The following is a 17,867-nucleotide window of genomic DNA, read 5'->3' on the forward strand; positions in this document are numbered from 1 at the left end:
TAATGTCAATGAAAAACCATATGGAGGTAATGATCAAGTTAATATTAATACAATACTAGTTGGTATGTGAGAAGTTCAGACTTCGGGTGTAGAAGATTGCAGTAATCCACAGATTTTGATAAATTTGCCTTCCGTTATCCTGCTCTGATCATATCTTTCTACAAAGTTGGTGGAATATTTATTAGAAGCCGGCTGACATTGGGAGATGTTACTCAAAGTTGTACCTTATTCGCTGAACTCTTTTCAACAAAAGCAAAAGTTTGGCATCTTGATCCTGTAGTATGGATGCTTCACATGGGCTGCGACACAGAGGAGCTGCTCCGTTTCCCATAGGCTAGGCAAGGAACTCCTGCTAGCTATTGGCTCCTGCCGAAAATGCAGAAATATTTTTACAAATGAATGTACTCTAAGGTATAATTTTGTGCGTTCTCCCTTGTGATGTCTCAAACCAAGAGACATTAAAGGATTACAATGCATGGCCCCGGGGATCTCTTTTCGCCCTGCTGTCTTCCGGCACAAGTTACTAACTGGTTATTAAATAATCTTGGGCAATTTAGAAGACCCCTCCTTCTGAAAGTAGGCTCCATCTAGCAAGCCTTCATTCTCCTCTTACTGTTGCTCTGGGTTTTCTTCCTCTGTTTTCATAATTACCTGCACAAAATATTACAGAATCTATGTAGCAAATTCATTCTGATCAAACTGCCTTGAGTACTTTATTCCATGTTGTGGTCCTGCTCTGTGATCCTATCAAGCTTCCCACTGTGGTGGTGAGTCTCAGCAAGGCCTACCAGTGCTAGGGGTTCTCCCTTCTCTGCATAGAGTCCTCAGACCAACAGGAAGAAGTTGGCACAGAAACTGGAATATAAAGTACAAGATTTATTAAACCTCATGAGGTGGAACTAAATTCACGCAGCACCCTTCGGTAATGTATGAAGTAGCACCCTTAATGGTCATTTTATACCCACACAGGGGCTCAAATGAAGGTGGTACAAGTACAAATGCTGGTTTTAGGTACATATAAGGTCATACAGAGAATGCACAGTCAACAAGTGGGAGGAGCTGAACAGTTACTAGTTCCGGTGGTCACATCCTGACAGTTACAAGTTGGGGACAGCTGCAAGCTCAACTGAGCATGTGCGAAACAGGAGAGGCTAAATATATCTCGTCTTTAGGCAGATTTCAGGAGCAGTTAACAGGAAGGTAGGACAGAGCACATGGCGAGCACATGATAGCACATGGCAAACAAAATGGCTGACAGAAATACAAAATGGATTCCACAAAACGGACAAGATAGTCTCTAAATACAGGATGTCTTCTGCTAATGCTTAACCTAATTGCTCCGAAATTACAACACCACTGACAGGTCTCTCTCTGCACAGAAATGAAACTGCCCATCAAGTGGATGGCGCCAGAGGTCTTTGAGAGCCAGAGATACTCAAGCAAATCTGATGTGTGGTCCTTCGGCGTCCTGTTGGTGGAAATCATGACCTACGGGGAGATGCCCTTCCCAGGTAAGCTGCCTGGTCTGCACTTGATCCCATGACACGAGCTGCTCCATTCTCTTTGGAAGCAGACACAATGCAAAGAAGATAACTACTAGAATGCATGATGTAAGCTTTTGGAACCTACTCCATTTGTTGGTAAGGGTGTATGTTAATTTCTTAAGAAAAATTTGTTTTTTCGAAGGGGCGAGATTGAACTTTATACAGTTTGAGGGCCACTTGTTTGCAATATCGGTTGGTAAAGGTATCAATTTTAACATGAATTACTAAGTGGACTACCCTTTGGGGATTTTGCAACGAACAAAAAGGAAAAAAGAGGTGTTTTAATCTTTTTAAGAACTGGGATGGGGAATGTGTAGGTGTATGTTTAATAAGCTTTGTTAACAATAAAGACCGGAAGGAATAAAAAACAATCATAACATGAAATAGAAATTGGTAAGAATAGTTAAAATGCAGCAGAAAACAAACCTGTTTACAATTTTAACAGAATTATGGAACGGATAAAAAGAAAAAGAAAATTCAATATACGTCATACAACTGTGGATCAAATGACATTGCATAATAATATAAAATTACTTAAATGGTTGAAAAACCTAGAAAACTAAGTTAGTGGCAAAAACTGATAAAGAAGAGAGCAGAGACAGAACAATTCATGGAGATTTAAAATGTTTGCGGCGATTACGAGCTCCTGTCGTTTTTTCAACCTTATTCAAATAAGTTGTTAAGGGCAGCCAAAATAAATCTCTGTTTACGTACTGTTAACATACTGTTAACATGAAGAAGCAAATGCCACATATAATCTATGATAATGGCAAACATTGTTCCACCAAGCCTTGATTGAAATTTTAGAGGAACATTTTCAATTTAGTGTAATTTGTTGGAAGGCTAAAGCACACATTAGGTCGAATAAACCGTATTTGCTAGAAATTATTCCCAAAGTATCAGATAAACTACAGAGAAAAAGGAATACGTCGGACAAGGGACAGTGTAAATTGAAAATGAGTGAAATATGGGACCAAACAGTTTCCCGAAAGGAGGTTGAGAGGAGGGCAAATTAAAAGAAGATGCAACAAATCTGCAAAAGGATGGCCACAAGACCAATACAACGAGTTTTTGTGCATGAAAAAGTGGCAATGGAAACCGTTGTGTGATATAATCTATCATATAAAAAGAACAGAGTTTGTGCAGTGGATGCAGATCAAGAGATTTTTAATGATCTCGCCCAAATCCTGTCCCAGAGACCGATGCTCCAAACACCTTCCAAATCTGCCATTTCCTTTCATTGATCCTTAAAACCGTGATTACTCTATCTGATCAAACAGTTGTCCTGGGCGTAACAAATTGCACTAATAAGAATATCGGTCATGAATTGATTTTTATTTCGATGGCCGTATTAAGAATTTGTATAGCATCAGCTTGGTTAGATCCTATTGGCCCCTCATACCAACAGTGGTTTTCAAGACTGTTAGCAATTTTTAATCTAGAAATGGCAATATGTAAAACTAAAGGTAGGAAACGTAGAATAAAAGGCTTAAAAATGTGGTCACCCTTAATAGAATGGTCTGAATCCGAGTGACTTATATAACAATACTTTGGCTACAATCATCTAGTTGAAATGTGTACCTATCTAACCCAATGTTTATTTGTCTTTGAATAACCATGTGTTAATGCATCTATTTACTTTTCTTTTATTATATATATATGCTTTTGAAATTCTTTTTGTTTCACATTTAATCTGCCCCATCGGAGGGGGGGGGGTGTTGTCTTATGTGTTGTATTGGTTTTTTTTTTTGTACAAAACCCAATAAAAAAAAAAAGTAAAAAATAAAATAAAATAAATCGGCCTCCCAAGAAAGTTCCAATTTAGTTTTAAAACGCTCAGGATTAGGAGATGACATTTTTATAAATCAAAGCAGCTTTTGGGAGGAGAGTAAGCATCTTGAGAAGGGAATCATCCGTCGTGAGGAAAACAAAAAGTAGCCTGAAATTGAGGGAAAGAAAAAGTAGTCATACCATTAAACAAATCAAGTCTATTATTAGTAATAATAAGATGATTGTACCATAGGGGAGATTGGAGAAAGTCATCTCTAGAAAAGACTTTAGGTTGATACTAGGGTCGCAGCAAAGAGCATATATGTTTAAATAACAGGAGAGTGGTAACAGCAGTCTTTGAGGAAAAAGCAAGAACTTCTTTCACAGCAAATGGTATAAATAAAGACTGTCAATAATACACCATAAAGGTAAAAAGGGGGAGGTGTTGGAAAGGAACTGTTTAGAAGCCTGCCGAAAACAAAAGGCTTTATGGTAAATTCGGAAGTCAGGAAAGTGAACTCCTTCATTAGATTTAGATTTCCTAAGATGTGCTAGGGAGAGTCTAGGGGGCATATTATCAAGGGGGTTTATCTCCGCTTTTTTGGCTTTAAAAGCCAAGAAAGTGGAGATAAAATTATCTCCCTATTACCTAGCTGTCGCTAACACCAGTTAGCGACAGCTAGTAGGAGATAGCGACCATCTTGGGCCCTGCTTTGCATGTCGGTGATATTTATCACTGATGACATGCAAAGTGGGCGTGCCAAGATGTTAGCGACTGGAAACAGTCGCTAACATCGCTATCTCCTATTACCAACTTTTGGAGATATTCGCGCTAAGCGCGAATATCTCCAAAAGCTAACACCTGCCCCTGAGCAGTTCTTAGCCATGTTATCCAATGGTAGGTGGATAACATGGCTAAGAGCATTAGCTCGGCAATGCATGAATATCGCTGACTTTTCAGCGATATTCATGCATTTCGGCCAATTTTTATCGCTTAGGAGATAAACCTTGATAATATCAAGGCTCCTAAGCGATAAAAATCGCCGCAGCTCGGCGATAAAAATATCGCCGCTAAACCAACATAGCGATAATTATCGCTAGTTGTTGGTAATATGCCCATAGGTTTTTTTAATATTCCAAAGAAATTTGGAAAGTAGCAAATCTATGTTTTTAAAATAAATAGATGGAATATGAAGTGGAAAAATAGAAAAACTATACAACAAAATGGGAATAATCATCATTTTAATGGAATCAAGACGTCCAAACCATGAGAGAAATTGCAGATTCCAAGAAATAGACGTTTTTCAACTCTATTGATTCCTCCCTTCATATTGATTGTAATTGTGTCTGAAATAGAGTTAGTAAACCAACTACCTAGATATTTAATTCTAGAACTATTCAAAATCAAACCAATCATGTCAAAACCTTTGTTTGACACATAATTTGGTAATAGGGAGGATTTCTGTTTTATCTGAATTGATTTTGTAACCTGAAAGTATAGAGAAGTCAGAAATTTCCTGCAATAAAGGGGGGATAGAAACATCCGGGTTGGAAAGCAGGATATCATCGGCATAGGCGGTCAACTTTAGATGCCGATCACCGTACTGAAAGCCAGAAATAGATTTATTTTTATGGAAATAGAATGAAAAGGGTTCTAGAGCTGGAATAAATAAAAGAGGTGATAAAAGCACCCCATATCAACCCCACACTATAGTGGAAAATATTGGGAAGTATGTCTGTTAACTAAGACAGAGGCATGAGAGCTGCATAAAGTAGAGAAATAAGAGAGATTAAAGAGTGTCCAAACCCATGCCAGGTAAGAGATTTAAGCAAAAAATACCAGTCAACTCCGTCAAATGATTTTTCTACATCAATGGAAACAGTAGCTAGAGAATAAGACAGATAAGGCTCTTTATTTCAGACATTAAAGAATAACTGACAATTTCCTGAAGTTAATCTATACTTAACAAATCCACATTGTTCTTTACCAATGAGATGAGATAAAAGAGTTTCAAGTTGCAAAGCAAGCACTTTGGCAAAAATCTTATAATCCACATTCAACAAAGAGATGGGATGATAATTCTTACAATGGACAGGGTCCCAACCGTTTTTAGGAGTTAGACCTTATATGACTTCCTGAAACGTACTTCCCACTCTACCCGTCTTATAAAAAAAAGAAAAAGTTGTAAAATAGTATATAATAGTATATACAAAACAAGGAGAAAAGAGGGGAGAATAGACTTGGGAAAGGAAAGAAGGAACAAGAGACACAGCAAGAAGGGACAGAACATGTCAAACTGATGACTGTAAATAAGTGTCTAAGGGAAAACAAGAAAAAAGACAAGGAGTGGCGACAAACAGATGAAGATGGCACAACGAACAAGGGAGGAGGTATCACATCGGGTTGCCAAGCATTACGAATAGGGAAACGGGCAACAAGGAATTCAAATAATCTGCAAAGGAATTGAAGAATAAAAATAAAGTCAAACAAGTGAGAGAACAAGCATCAAAGTAAAACCTGTAAAGGAAGTAAACATGAGTAAACAGGCACATCAAACAATTGCATAAAAGTCAAGTTAAAGAGGAAGGACCAGGAATCTCCATCAATGCCTTGGAGTGAGAATGAATGAATTTCGTGAGATCCGCAGGATCATCACACATAGAAATGTTATTTTGAAAGGTAACTTTAAAGAAACATGGATGAAGTAGGCTGCACCGTGCACCTAAGGCACACAGTGCAGGTCTTAGCTCAAGTAAGTCTTTCCGTCATTTAGCCGTTGCCGTGGAAACATTTTTGAAGATGAATCATTTTGCACCAGACCAAACATGATGCTTTTTATTCTTGGCTGCATTTAACACTTGCAGAAGGTCACTGAATTTCAAAAAGAGAAGGATCACCCCACAAGGTTTTGATGGAGCCGATGTCGAAGACAGGAGAGGTTCCAATCTGGGGGCTCACTGGATATTTAAATTAGTAGATGCAGGAAGGTCCATAAGCTTTGGAAAAAAAGAGGTGAAAAAAGCAACTGGATCATTCCCTTCAAAACAGTCTGGAAGACCATACAGACAAAGTTTGTTGCATCTGTTCCTAATTTCAAGATCTTCCGCTGACTTTTCAAGCAGTAAAATATCCTTCTCCAGAGCCACAATTTTTATAGATGTATCCTGGATGTCACTATCTGGCTGCTCCACCAAGGACAAACAAGACTCTGTGGATGACCATTTATTGTCCAGGACTTGCAAGCAAGTGTTAGTGTCCTCAAAATACTGTCGTAAAGCATGCATTTCCTCTAGAACAGTGTCTAAAGATATAGGAGAAAGAGGTTTAGGTGGAGAAGGTTGGTCGTGTTTAAGCCGTACAATAGCAGAAGATGCTGCTTGCATCTTGGACGATGACAAGGACAGAGCCACAGACCAAGAGGAGGTGGGTTGAGCCATAATGTCAGTGGAGTGTATACAATCCATGGAGTGCACAGTAGACGAAGACTCAGAAATAGGCAGACTAGTGATGCGACTCTTACTTGAGTGCAATAAACTGTTTCTTCTGCCCATAAGGGAATTTAAATAAAAGCACAAGAAAAATAACACTGACAACTAGGTAATCGCAAGTAAACAGGCAGAGTCCCCCTTAAATCACTCTTCCTGGTGAAGAAAAATAGCCAGCCAATGAAATGATGATATAAGCACGGGAGAGGCCTGAAAGTCCAATTAGACCTTGAGAGGAAGACATGGGCCTACCCAGTAAGGTGAAAAAATCAATACCTCATTCAGAGCCAAGCACTTGCACTGTGGAGCCACATTTAGCGAAGGAAGAAATCAAAATGGCAGGCGGAGTACAGTTGAGGAGCCCAGGTGACAGTCAAACAGCAAAGGACGCAAGAACCAGAAGCAAGAAGCTGGCCTTCCAAGCAGGAGAGAATCTGCTACAGTTAAATGCCCATTTCCGTTGTGTCAGGATCGTGGCGGACTGCATAAATCCAAGAGGCTGTCCTGACGCGGCATGGAGCTCCGTATCTAGGTGGCCATCTTAGGCGGTGCTGCGCATGGTCCCCTACGGAGCTCCTTATCTGGGCAGCCAACTTAGGCAGCGCCACGCGAGCTCCCCAAACGTGCAATATATTCCCTCACGGAGGGTTGTTAGGAGAAAGTGCAATTGTGGGATAGGAAGGCAAGGGAAGCTGCTTAGGTTTATAGGGATGGTTACAAATTAGAAGTTGCATTGGTCCTGTTTCTATTTTATCCTATTCAGGTACTGGGGTAGAGGCTATTGGTCAAAGGTGTTTGTAAACTTTTGTCCAAGGCCGCCATGAGTCAGAGATTTTCCTTTTACCTTCAAGCTTTTTTGCCAATTGGATCTCAGAAGAAACTATTTAATCTACTCTCTTTAATCTAATTAATTGGTTGTTATCCTTGCTCTCTAATCTCTATCCTTTTTTGTGACTGGTTCAGTACTAACGATCAGCTCAGGAAAGATGTCTCAAAAATGCCTTTTAAATTAATATAGCTAGGCAAGATATTTTGCAATGGTGGCGGAGCGTCGCCCCACTGATTCAGATCCAGCAGCTGAAAAAGAAAACAATATTTTACTATTGTTTTGTTTTTCAGCTGATGGCTGAGCCAGCGTGTGTAGGGAGAGGCCGGGACATGGTAGAGAGGAGGAATGGAGTGCTATGTGAACTTCTAAGTGTGCATGCCTGTTTGGCAGGCTCCCTGTGCATCCATCTCATCAAATCTTGGTGCTGCTCTCATCGTATGAGAGCAGCATCTGGATTGGATGGGGAGTCTGTTCCAGGGACTGCCAGGAGCAGCAGGAGAACAGAGGAGCACGAGAGCGTGAGGCAGCCGCAGGAGCAGGTACGTTTTATTACTGCAAATTAGCAGCAGCCACAACTGATATTCAGTCAGGCTTTACTGATCTGGATTCCCTATGTGACTGTGGCTCCTTACGGTGATTACCATAAGTTGTGTGGGATAAAGAGATACCATCACACCTCAGCAAAAAAGCGAACTAAATCCTTTGGTACTAAGGGAAATGCCCTGTTATACCCTGACCTGCAGCAGTCTTGTGGTGACAAATGGTCTGGTGCGCTACAAGTGGGACTTGTACTCTGTGGGCTCGGTGTTGCTTGTTCAGGCTCATCTTGCGTTTGGTTTATCTGAAGGCTACATTGCACGACTGCAGCTAATAGCGCCTTGGACTGGACAGTGAGAGCAAGGAGCAACATGGACAGAGAATGTTTAGTGGAAGTACAGATAGGTAGTGTTGGATAGTGCAACAGTTTTCTTTCAGGATTTATCAGGGCAGATGTGTGTTAGACTATTTTGTTAGGACCAATAGCATACAAGAGGGTAGTCAGAGCTTTAGGGTTTACCATCATTTTATGTTGCATAGCATGCTGTGATGTACAGTTGTACTAATGTTCTAGTCTGGTTTACAATGGTTGTTTTAATAGTAGTTCTGGCATTCTGCTGGTGTTTTTGGCTGTAAAAATCAAAGGCTATGGTGATGGCTGGCGTGTTATAGTATACTGTTTTGGTGCAAATCAAAGTGGTAGAGGCCAGGATTCTCGTAATGGTTGACGTGGAAGGGCCAAGCTGTCCTGTGCTGGCTGAGGTGCAGTAGTTACCAGTAAAGACAGTTTCAGTGGATGCCTTGGTAAAGTCTATTTTACGTGTAGTTGAGAATACAGTATGTACCACTGGTCTGTGGTGGTCAGCTATACAATGTGGGCGCTGGTTAAGTTAACACGATACATTGTTTCTGGTCCAGATAAAGATGCTACAGTGTACTGTTTTGGTGCAGCTGGGATGGCTGGTCCATTTTAATAAGTAAAAAGACATGGAGGGTGGTGGTTCCTGAACTGCTTAGAACCATTGGGAATCTTTCTGGGGGTCCTAATTGTGGTCCATCTGCTTCAGTCCAGGCTTCTGCTGCTGTTTGAGGCAGTAGTTTACAACGTGGTTCAAATGGTGCATGTTTGGGATGGTGAGTCCATAGTTTTGCTGTTGTTTGAGGAGTTGGGGTGCGCCTATCAGTTGCTGTGTCATGTGGTAGAGTACATAACCTTAACGCTGGGTGAGGTGGTGAATTAGTTGTGGTGGTAAAGTCCACAGCTACACTGCTTTTTGACTTGCATGCTTGTGTTGGAGGAGGGAGTGACTGCAGTTCTGGAGGTGCAAATCATACGTCTCCGGTGGAGTTAGTAGGTCTAAACGTTTGTTGGTGTTTTAGGTGGTGCTGGTCCACATGGTGGGTCTGCAGGTCTGATGGGGTTTGAAGAGCTGTAGTTTGAAGTTCTGGTTGAGTTGGTAGAGTCTACAGTTCTACGGATAACAGGTATTATGCACAAATGTGTTGTCTCTTACCACTGTCCTTGACACGTGTCTGTGTGTGCTGATAAAGGCAGCCAGGAGGTGGTCATTGGTCACTGTTCTGGGTTGAGGACTGCAGAGTGCTGCAGAACCTCCCATTGCAGCAGCTGTGGGTGTGTGATGCTGTGTGCTGCATACCAGAGACACAGCCTTTCAAATACAAGCGGGCCATGCTGCTTACAGCATGCATATCTATTTTGTGGCCTTTTCTTTTTTTTTACTGCATTATCCAGTTACTCTTTTTCCTACAAACAATAGATATATAACAGGAACTACAATAAGAATGATATCAAAACAGAATGAGGCAATATCCAATTTAACACACACAACATTTGGGTTTCCTCTGTTGCACAACACTACCAGCCCAGCTCGGACTCCCCAGGCCTAAAAATGAAGTAAGATTGTAGTGTTTCCCATTGTCAATGCTATTTCCATTTTTATGGAGTATTGTTTACTATAAAACAAATGATTCGTCCAGAACATCCATGAAACAAATGTTTTTTTATGGTCTTCCAGAAAAGTCATGACATATTGCAAAGATAAAGGGCAACCTGCAATGTTTCATCCTGCAGAGCTAAAGATGCACAAAGGGTCTGGTCCATCACCCTAGCTCCCATGACTACACAAAGGCACTTCCTGACATAAAAGAATCACTGTAATGCTTGCTGGGAGTCATCACCACAATTGTTATTTGGTTAATAATGGTGCCCCCTCAATTATTCCACCAGTGGGATGACTATTATACTGTTGTGACTGTAGTCTGCCCCATTCAGTTTTCCAGTTATTTCAGTTAGAATCAGATCTATGGGGTTTTATGCCGAAATAAGCCCCAAAAGCTCTTTTACTGATACCTATCCCCTGTAGGTTACTCTCTCAGTACTTGGCTCCCATCAGCTCTGTGCAGTCAATCTCCCCTTTGGTTAGTCTGTCACAAGTTAAACTCCCCTCTGGTTACTGAGCAGTGATTCGCACTATATTATGTATGTGAATTATTGGGAAAAAAACTGATACATCACATTGGAGGAAAACAAATCATGGAAAGCCAATTTTAAGGAAAGAGGTTTTTGAGGAAATACAAATAAATTGAAAATAAATGGATAGATTTAAGGAAAAATCCCAAATTATCTTAAACCTCTATAAAGTTAAGGGGCCGTGATGATGTTTTGGGTTCAAGAAGAGGTGATGGTTACGGATAAAGAGGGCTTTTAAGGGGTTAGGGATGGGTGAAGTAAGTAGTTTTAGGGTTCAGGGATGGATGGACTGTCGGGATGTTGAGGGTTTTTTAGGGCTCATGGATGGGCAGAGTTTAGGGCTGGTGAGAGTTTTCAAGGTTCTGTGGTGGGTAGAGTTTAGAGATGGTGATGGGTTTTAGGGGTTCAGGGATGGGTGTGGTTTAGGCATAGAAAGTGTATTAAAGGGGTAGGGATGGCTGGTGCCTACGGGTTGTGATGTGGTCAAGAATGGATGGTGTTTTGGGGTGGTGAGGGGTCAGGAAATTAAAAGCATCTGCAGTAATTGGTTGACAATGTAAAAGATATATATCTGAAGGAATGTTCCCTGAAGTAAAGCACTGAAATAAAAACCTCTGCTTAAAATATTTCTTAAAGACCTGCAACCATTGCAATTACACCTTAAAAATAAGCATGCAAAAGCCAATTTTGATTAAAAAATACATTATTTGTATTAGTATCCATGAAATGGCAAATGGCATTCATCCTGCAAAAGTCCAATAAACAATTTAAGTGAAAGGGTTTCTCAGCAATGCTATTCCATGAAATTGCTTTTCTTTTAAATTACATAGAACCAGCTCAATTATCTGTGTTGCCATTAATCACCCAACAGTATTTGCCACTAATTGGCTGCATCTGCTATTTTGTCGGTAACATAAATTATTTTGCAACAACTCACCCCATCATTTTCTGGATCAATAGACGGCTACCACCAGGGTTTTGCTGGGGGTGAGTCCGATTAAATATTTAATTTTGTTTTGCTCATCGGCTTAATGTGCAGATATCTACCCTACCTGGTACCATTATGATCCCTTCTTCTCTTTTTATTGAAAAAAATAAGAAACATTTATTTTCGGTTTGTATATATGTATGTTTATGTATTTTAACTTGAAAGACAATAGGTTTAGTAATATAACATTTCAAATGTTTTGTATTGTTTTAAGGCAGACATTGGAATAAGTCTACTGTTCACTACTTATGTCTAGTTCACTACTCATCTTACCTGTTTGTTGGTGTCCTACAGATATAAACAATGAAGCCTACATCCGGGGCTTGCTACAGGGTTCTCCCTTGCCTACACCTGAAGACTGTCCTGAAGGGATGGCAGACATCATGAGGCTGTGCTGGACACGAGAGCGTATGCAGAGGCCGTCTTTCAAAGATCTCGAGGAAAACCTAACCAGACTCATAGATCCAGGGCTGGAAGAGGACAGGGTGCATTGAAGATGCTGGAGCACCCAGCCTCCAGAGGCCAACGGTTCCCTCAAGATGGCGCATTCTGCGGCAGGACGGCATTCCAGAGACTAGAGCGAAACCTGTCCAACCCACCGCAAAGACTGCTCTAGAGGGAAAGCACATCAATGAAAGCATGAGATGGCCATCCCTGTCCACAACTGACAGGGACATTCCAGGAAGGGATAGCACATTGATAAATAGTGACCACGGTGGTATTAGATAAAGCCGCAGCGATTTGGAAAAACACTAATTTGGCATATTTACTGTGTAAACAAATTTGTATAAGATGTATGAAACCATCCCCCAAATGCTGTCCTTAACTCTGAAAGTCTGAGTGATCCTTTCATCACACACGGCAGCAGGAGTTACATGTGAAACAAATGGGTTGCCTTATAGAATAATTAACTCATATATTTTAATAGCATTTAATTTACCTGTGAATGTATAAAAGTTTTTGATTTAAAATATCTCTATGTTGTAATTCTACCTATAGCATGATTTAAGATATGAAAAGACTGTGTCTGATTTCTCTTCCTTTTTGAAGCATTTTTAAAAAACTTTTTTATCGTTTCGTTATATAGCGACTACCTCTGTATCGAGCACTGGTAACTAACCACCCATCCTTGTCTGCCCATATTGAGCGAACGACTGCATTAATGAAGGCTGAATCATGAGAATTTGATCAAGGAATCACTAGTCAATTCTCTCCCCATGATGAGAGATGAAATCCCATCAACATGGAGCTGACATTTTAAATGAATATCAGACTTTACCCCGCATTCCTCTACCCAGTGGACATCACAACTCGTTGACCTTTACAACACGTAGTAGCACGCAGGACCTTACAACACATGCATTAACAAAGCAATGCATTGGTATTGTCTGATTATCTGATATGTTTGTGGGGGGGCTATCCCCCAAACGCCCCTTCTTTCTCATTAATTCCCTTACGTCCGATTACCCCTTCCCATTCATGAATTCTAAAACCTCTTACTTCTACCAACCCAGGACCTGCCAAAAAACCTTAAATCACTTTACCTGCACCTGAACCCTAAATCGTCTTACCTCTTTTTACCACTACCACCCATGAACGCTAAAAAGAATTACCTCCTTGAACCCTAAAACCCCTTACCGCCCTTTACATCTGCCCTTCCTTACCCTTACGACCTTGTAACCTTACCCTTCTCTTAGCCTTTAAATCCATAATATTTATGACATTTAGGAAAGAATACCGGTGCGGTAAAGTACTGTATGGCAAAGTACAAAAAAATGGCCTGCGTGGTACTTTCCTGTGTGGTACTTACCTGAATAGTAATATCCTACGGGGTAAAGACTAGGGGTAAAGACTCTATACCATTGCAAACACCCATCCTCTTCCTGCCAGTTCAGGACAGTGCATCCACGGTAGCATGTTATCCATGGATACCAATGGCAAGAGAAGGCACTTCTTAGCAAACGTCCAATCTGCCACATTAATAAATGGGTTACCCGCTATAAGACAGATTCTGTTTTCTGGCTGATCCGTGAGTATATGATTTATAAACAAATCCTCAATTTCCTCCTGGCAGTCAGACAAGGAATGACCTGTTCAGACTCGGCAGCTATAACTGTCCCTCCTGCACTACCATTGGATATCTCTGCAGAATCCCAACCAATAATCCTTAAATGATTGGCACTAACAAAAGAAACATTTCAGTGAATACTTTTTAGTCGGCATCCAATAACCCAGCAATAATCCTCAAGTCATCAGAGATGTTGCAGTGAACTTATAGAAGACACAAGAAGGGGCAGCGAAGACCAAAGCTAAGAGAGGGGATGCTGCAGTGAAGTTATCAATGATTACAAGAAGAGAAGGGTCACTGCAGTGAAGACCAATGCTAAGAGAAGGATGCTGAAGTGAGCTTATCAATGATACAAGATGGGGCAATGCGGTGAAGTTCAATGCTGAGAGGGTGATGTTGCAGTGAACTTATAAATGATACAAGATGGGGCAATGCAGTGAAGTTCAATGCTGAGAGGGTGATGCTGAAGTGAACTTATCAATGATACAAGATGGGGCACTGCAATAAAGTTCAATGCTGAGAGGGTGATGTTGCAGTGAACTTATAGATGATAGAAGAAGGGGCAATGCAGTGAAGATCAACATTAAGCGATAGTATGGTGCAGAGAACTTACCCATGATATGATTATGAGAGGGGTCAATGTAGTGAGGATCAATGCTAAGAGAAGGATGCTGCAAGGAACAAAGCATTGATTTCAAGAAGGGGCAATGCAGTGAAGATCAATGCTAAGAGAAGGATGCTGCAATGAACAAAGCATTGATTTCAAGAAGGGGCAATGCGGTGATGATCAATGCTAAGAGAAGGATGCTGCAATGAACAAAGCATTGATTTCAAGAAGGGGCAATGCGGTGAGGATCAATGCTAAGAGAAGGATGTTGCAATGAACAAAGCATTGATTTCAAGAAGGGGCAATGCGGTGAAGATCAATGCTAAGAGAAGGATGCTGCGACGAACAAGGGCAATGCAGTGAAGATCAATGCTGAGAGAAGGATGCTGCGACGAGAAAAGCGTTGATTACAAGAAGGGGCAATGCAGTGAGGATCAATGCTGAGAGAAGGATGCTGCAATGAACTTAGCATTGATTACAAGAAGGGGCAATGCGGTGAAGATCAATGCTGAGAGAAGGATGCTGCGATGAGCAAAGCGTTGATTACAAGAAGGGATAATGCGGTGAGGATCAATGCTGAGAGAAGGATGCTGCAATGAACTTAGCATTGATTACAAGAAGGGGCAATGCAGTGAAGATCAATGCTAAGAGAAGGATGCTGCGACGAGCAAAGCGTTGATTACAAGAAGGGGCAATGCGGTGAGGATCAATGCTAAGAGATGGATGCTGCAATGAACAAAGCATTGATTTCAAGAAGGAGCAATGCAGTGAAGATCAATGCTAAGAGAAGGATGCTGCGACGAGCAAAGCGTTGATTACAAGAAGGGGCAATGCAGTGAGGATCAATGCTGAGAGAAGGATGCTGCAATGAGCAAAGCGTTGATTACAAGAAGGGGCAATGTGGTGAGGATCAATGCTGAGAGAAGGATGCTGCAATGAACTTAGCATTGATTACAAGAAGGGACAATGCGGTGAGGATCAATGCTGAGAGAAGGATGCTGCGACGAGCAAAGCGTTGATTACAAGAAGGGGCAATGCGGTGAGGATCAATGCTGAGCGAAGGATGCTGCGACGAGCAAAGCGTTGATTACAAGAAGGGGCAATGCGGTGAGGATCAATGTTGAGAGAAGGATGCTGCGACGAGCAAAGCGTTGATTATAAGAAGGGGCAATGCGGTGAGGATCAATGCTGGGAGAAGGATGCCGCGACGAGCAAAGCGTTGATTACAAGAAGGGGCAATGCGGTGAGGATCAATGCTGAGAGAAGGATGCTGCGACGAGCAAAGCGTTGATTGCAAGAAGGGGCAATGCAGTGAGGATCAATGCTGAGAGAAGGATGCTGCAATGAACTTAGCATTGATTACAAGAAGGGGCAATGCGGTGAAGATCAATGCTGAGAGAAGGATGCTGCAACGAGCAAAGCGTTGATTACAAGAAGGGACAATGCAGTGAGGATCAATGCTGAGAGAAGGATGCTGCGACGAGCAAAGCGTTGATTACAAGAAGGGGCAATGCGGTGAGGATCAATGCTGAGCGAAGGATGCTGAGACGAGCAAAGCGTTGATTACAAGAAGGGGCAATGCAGTGAGTATCAATGTTAAGAGAAGGATGCTGCGACGAGCAAAGCGTTGATTACAAGAAGGGGCAATGCGGTGAGGATCAATGCTGAGAGAAGGATGCTGCGACGAGCAAAGCGTTGATTACAAGAAGGGGCTGAAGTGACGAGATATCACTGCATACATGTTATACCGACCAATGATGACTGATGGCATTCCCTTTGCTAAAACAAGGCACTCTGCAGAATGGAAGCATCAATGGCCTTTCAAACACCCTTTTGCTCGAAATAGAAAGAACCTGGCAGTGAAGATGTGTGAGTCAGTGCCTGCTAATTCAACATGTAACTATCAGCGCCTCAAAGCTGTGAAAAGGAACATGGTAGTAGAGCTTTATCAGTGATTTTTGATGTACCAACCAACAACCTCACCTTCTCGATGTCTGGATGACGAACGCTGCAGTGAAGACATTTCAATGTGATACTGTCATGTTTCTTCCGGTTTGTTTTAGATACCCAAACCATTGTTCCACTTGTTATGGTCTTGTGTGGCTGCTGGTAGATTTTAGGGTGCATTTGCTTAGGGGAATTTGTAGGCTCAATTAATGGAGTGTGGCCTTCATTCTTTGTATGACTGTCTGTAATACAGTGCGTCTGTCTTTTCTAAAGCCTGTACCTGTGTCTCTCATTTCACGTGTCGGTGATCATTTCTCTGTTTCAATATCTGTGTTTGTGCCACAAAAACCAAGTGTTTTCTCTTATTGCAGGGCCTTTGTCTCTTGGGAGGAGATATGTATGTGTGTGTGCATATGTACACACACCACACATTCATGGGTTTGTATTTGCCGTTTCCCAGTTCCTGTGTCCAGTTTATAGTTAATCATTGCAGTCTGTGTCACTGTTTCTCCCTGTCCCACTACCTACAGGTATTTGTCTGCAGGATACCTGTCCAAAAGTTCCAATGTCTCTGGGTCTTCCATTCTCCACACCCTGTGGTCTTCCACAGTGCATGTCCACTTATCCTAGTGAATGTGTTTCCCTGTCCTGCTTCCACCTAGTGCCTGTTTCTCATTGGCCCCAATGTCCTCCTCCCAGTCCCTTCATGCATGCACTGCTCAAGGGGAGAGCTCAGTCACCTGGCACAATTGTGACACCCAATGATCCGGTGTCCATGCACAAACTTCCCAAAGAAAAGAGCCATGACAGTTGTATTCTCTTCAGATTAGTAAAGGTTGGGGCTCTAATCAGATAAACCTGTGGCTTTTGGGACACACGTAGGAACTAAAGAGGGTTATTCATGACTGTTGTGAACAAGCAACCAGCAAAGACATTGTTGAGCAGTTGTTGCTTGGCTTATCCTTAGCTGAGAACGAGGAACTGATGCTGAGAGGTTTGTGGTGGTCTATCTGCTAGGACCAGGGGCACGCAGGTGCATCACAGCCACCAGATACCCAATGCTACCTGTTGAACCTACTGATTGAGTCATACTTTTCATTTCCTGTTGTAAGTGATTCTGCTACTCAATCGTGCTATTTCACCAACTCAACATTGTTAAGATTCACAAATACCTCATTTTCAAACAATAAAAACGTGAAATAATGCCATGCCTGTTTTGTGGGGTTTATTGGTAGGGTTTCTGGTTGATGTTAGTGTGCTGAGCTCAGACTCATGCCAGCCCCTGGTGGGTTGAGTTCTAGTGTCAGACCATGGGTGCTTGTTTATTTTAATGGCCACCATCCCTATTGTGTCAGGGCCTCTGGTTTATACTTCTCTGTCATCATCAGCCTGTCTCCTTGAAGTTAACAGATTCCGTTCCATTTACACCAAACTGGACAGTAGGTACCTGGACCCCAAAGTATTATGCAGACAGTAAAGGGGTAACTGTTGGGCAGATGCCACAACAAGGAAAATCATGACATCCACCGGAGAAGCTTCAAGCTAGCAGAGCCAGTTTGGCTTTGATCAAAGGTGACTCTTTTGCCTTTGTTCGTTTTGC

General features: G+C 41.7%; 1 protein-coding gene across 1 annotated transcript in view; it reads left to right on the forward strand.

Moving 5' to 3' along the window:
- The window catches only part of LOC144763999 (tyrosine-protein kinase FRK-like), a 276,862-nt gene extending 259,389 nt beyond the window's left edge, over positions 1 to 17,473 (forward strand). Inside the window, exons 8-10 of the mRNA XM_078650119.1 lie at positions 1,380 to 1,511; positions 11,940 to 14,629; positions 15,089 to 17,473. Of these exons, the coding sequence (XP_078506245.1) occupies positions 1,380 to 1,511; positions 11,940 to 12,139 (332 nt within the window). The 3' untranslated portion in view covers positions 12,140 to 14,629; positions 15,089 to 17,473. The remainder of the gene's footprint in view (positions 1 to 1,379; positions 1,512 to 11,939; positions 14,630 to 15,088) is intronic.
- The last annotated feature ends 394 nt before the right edge of the window (positions 17,474 to 17,867 follow it).

This window comes from Lissotriton helveticus, chromosome 6 (assembly GCF_964261635.1).
Source record: "Lissotriton helveticus chromosome 6, aLisHel1.1, whole genome shotgun sequence".
Taxonomy (NCBI): Eukaryota; Metazoa; Chordata; class Amphibia; order Caudata; family Salamandridae; genus Lissotriton; species Lissotriton helveticus.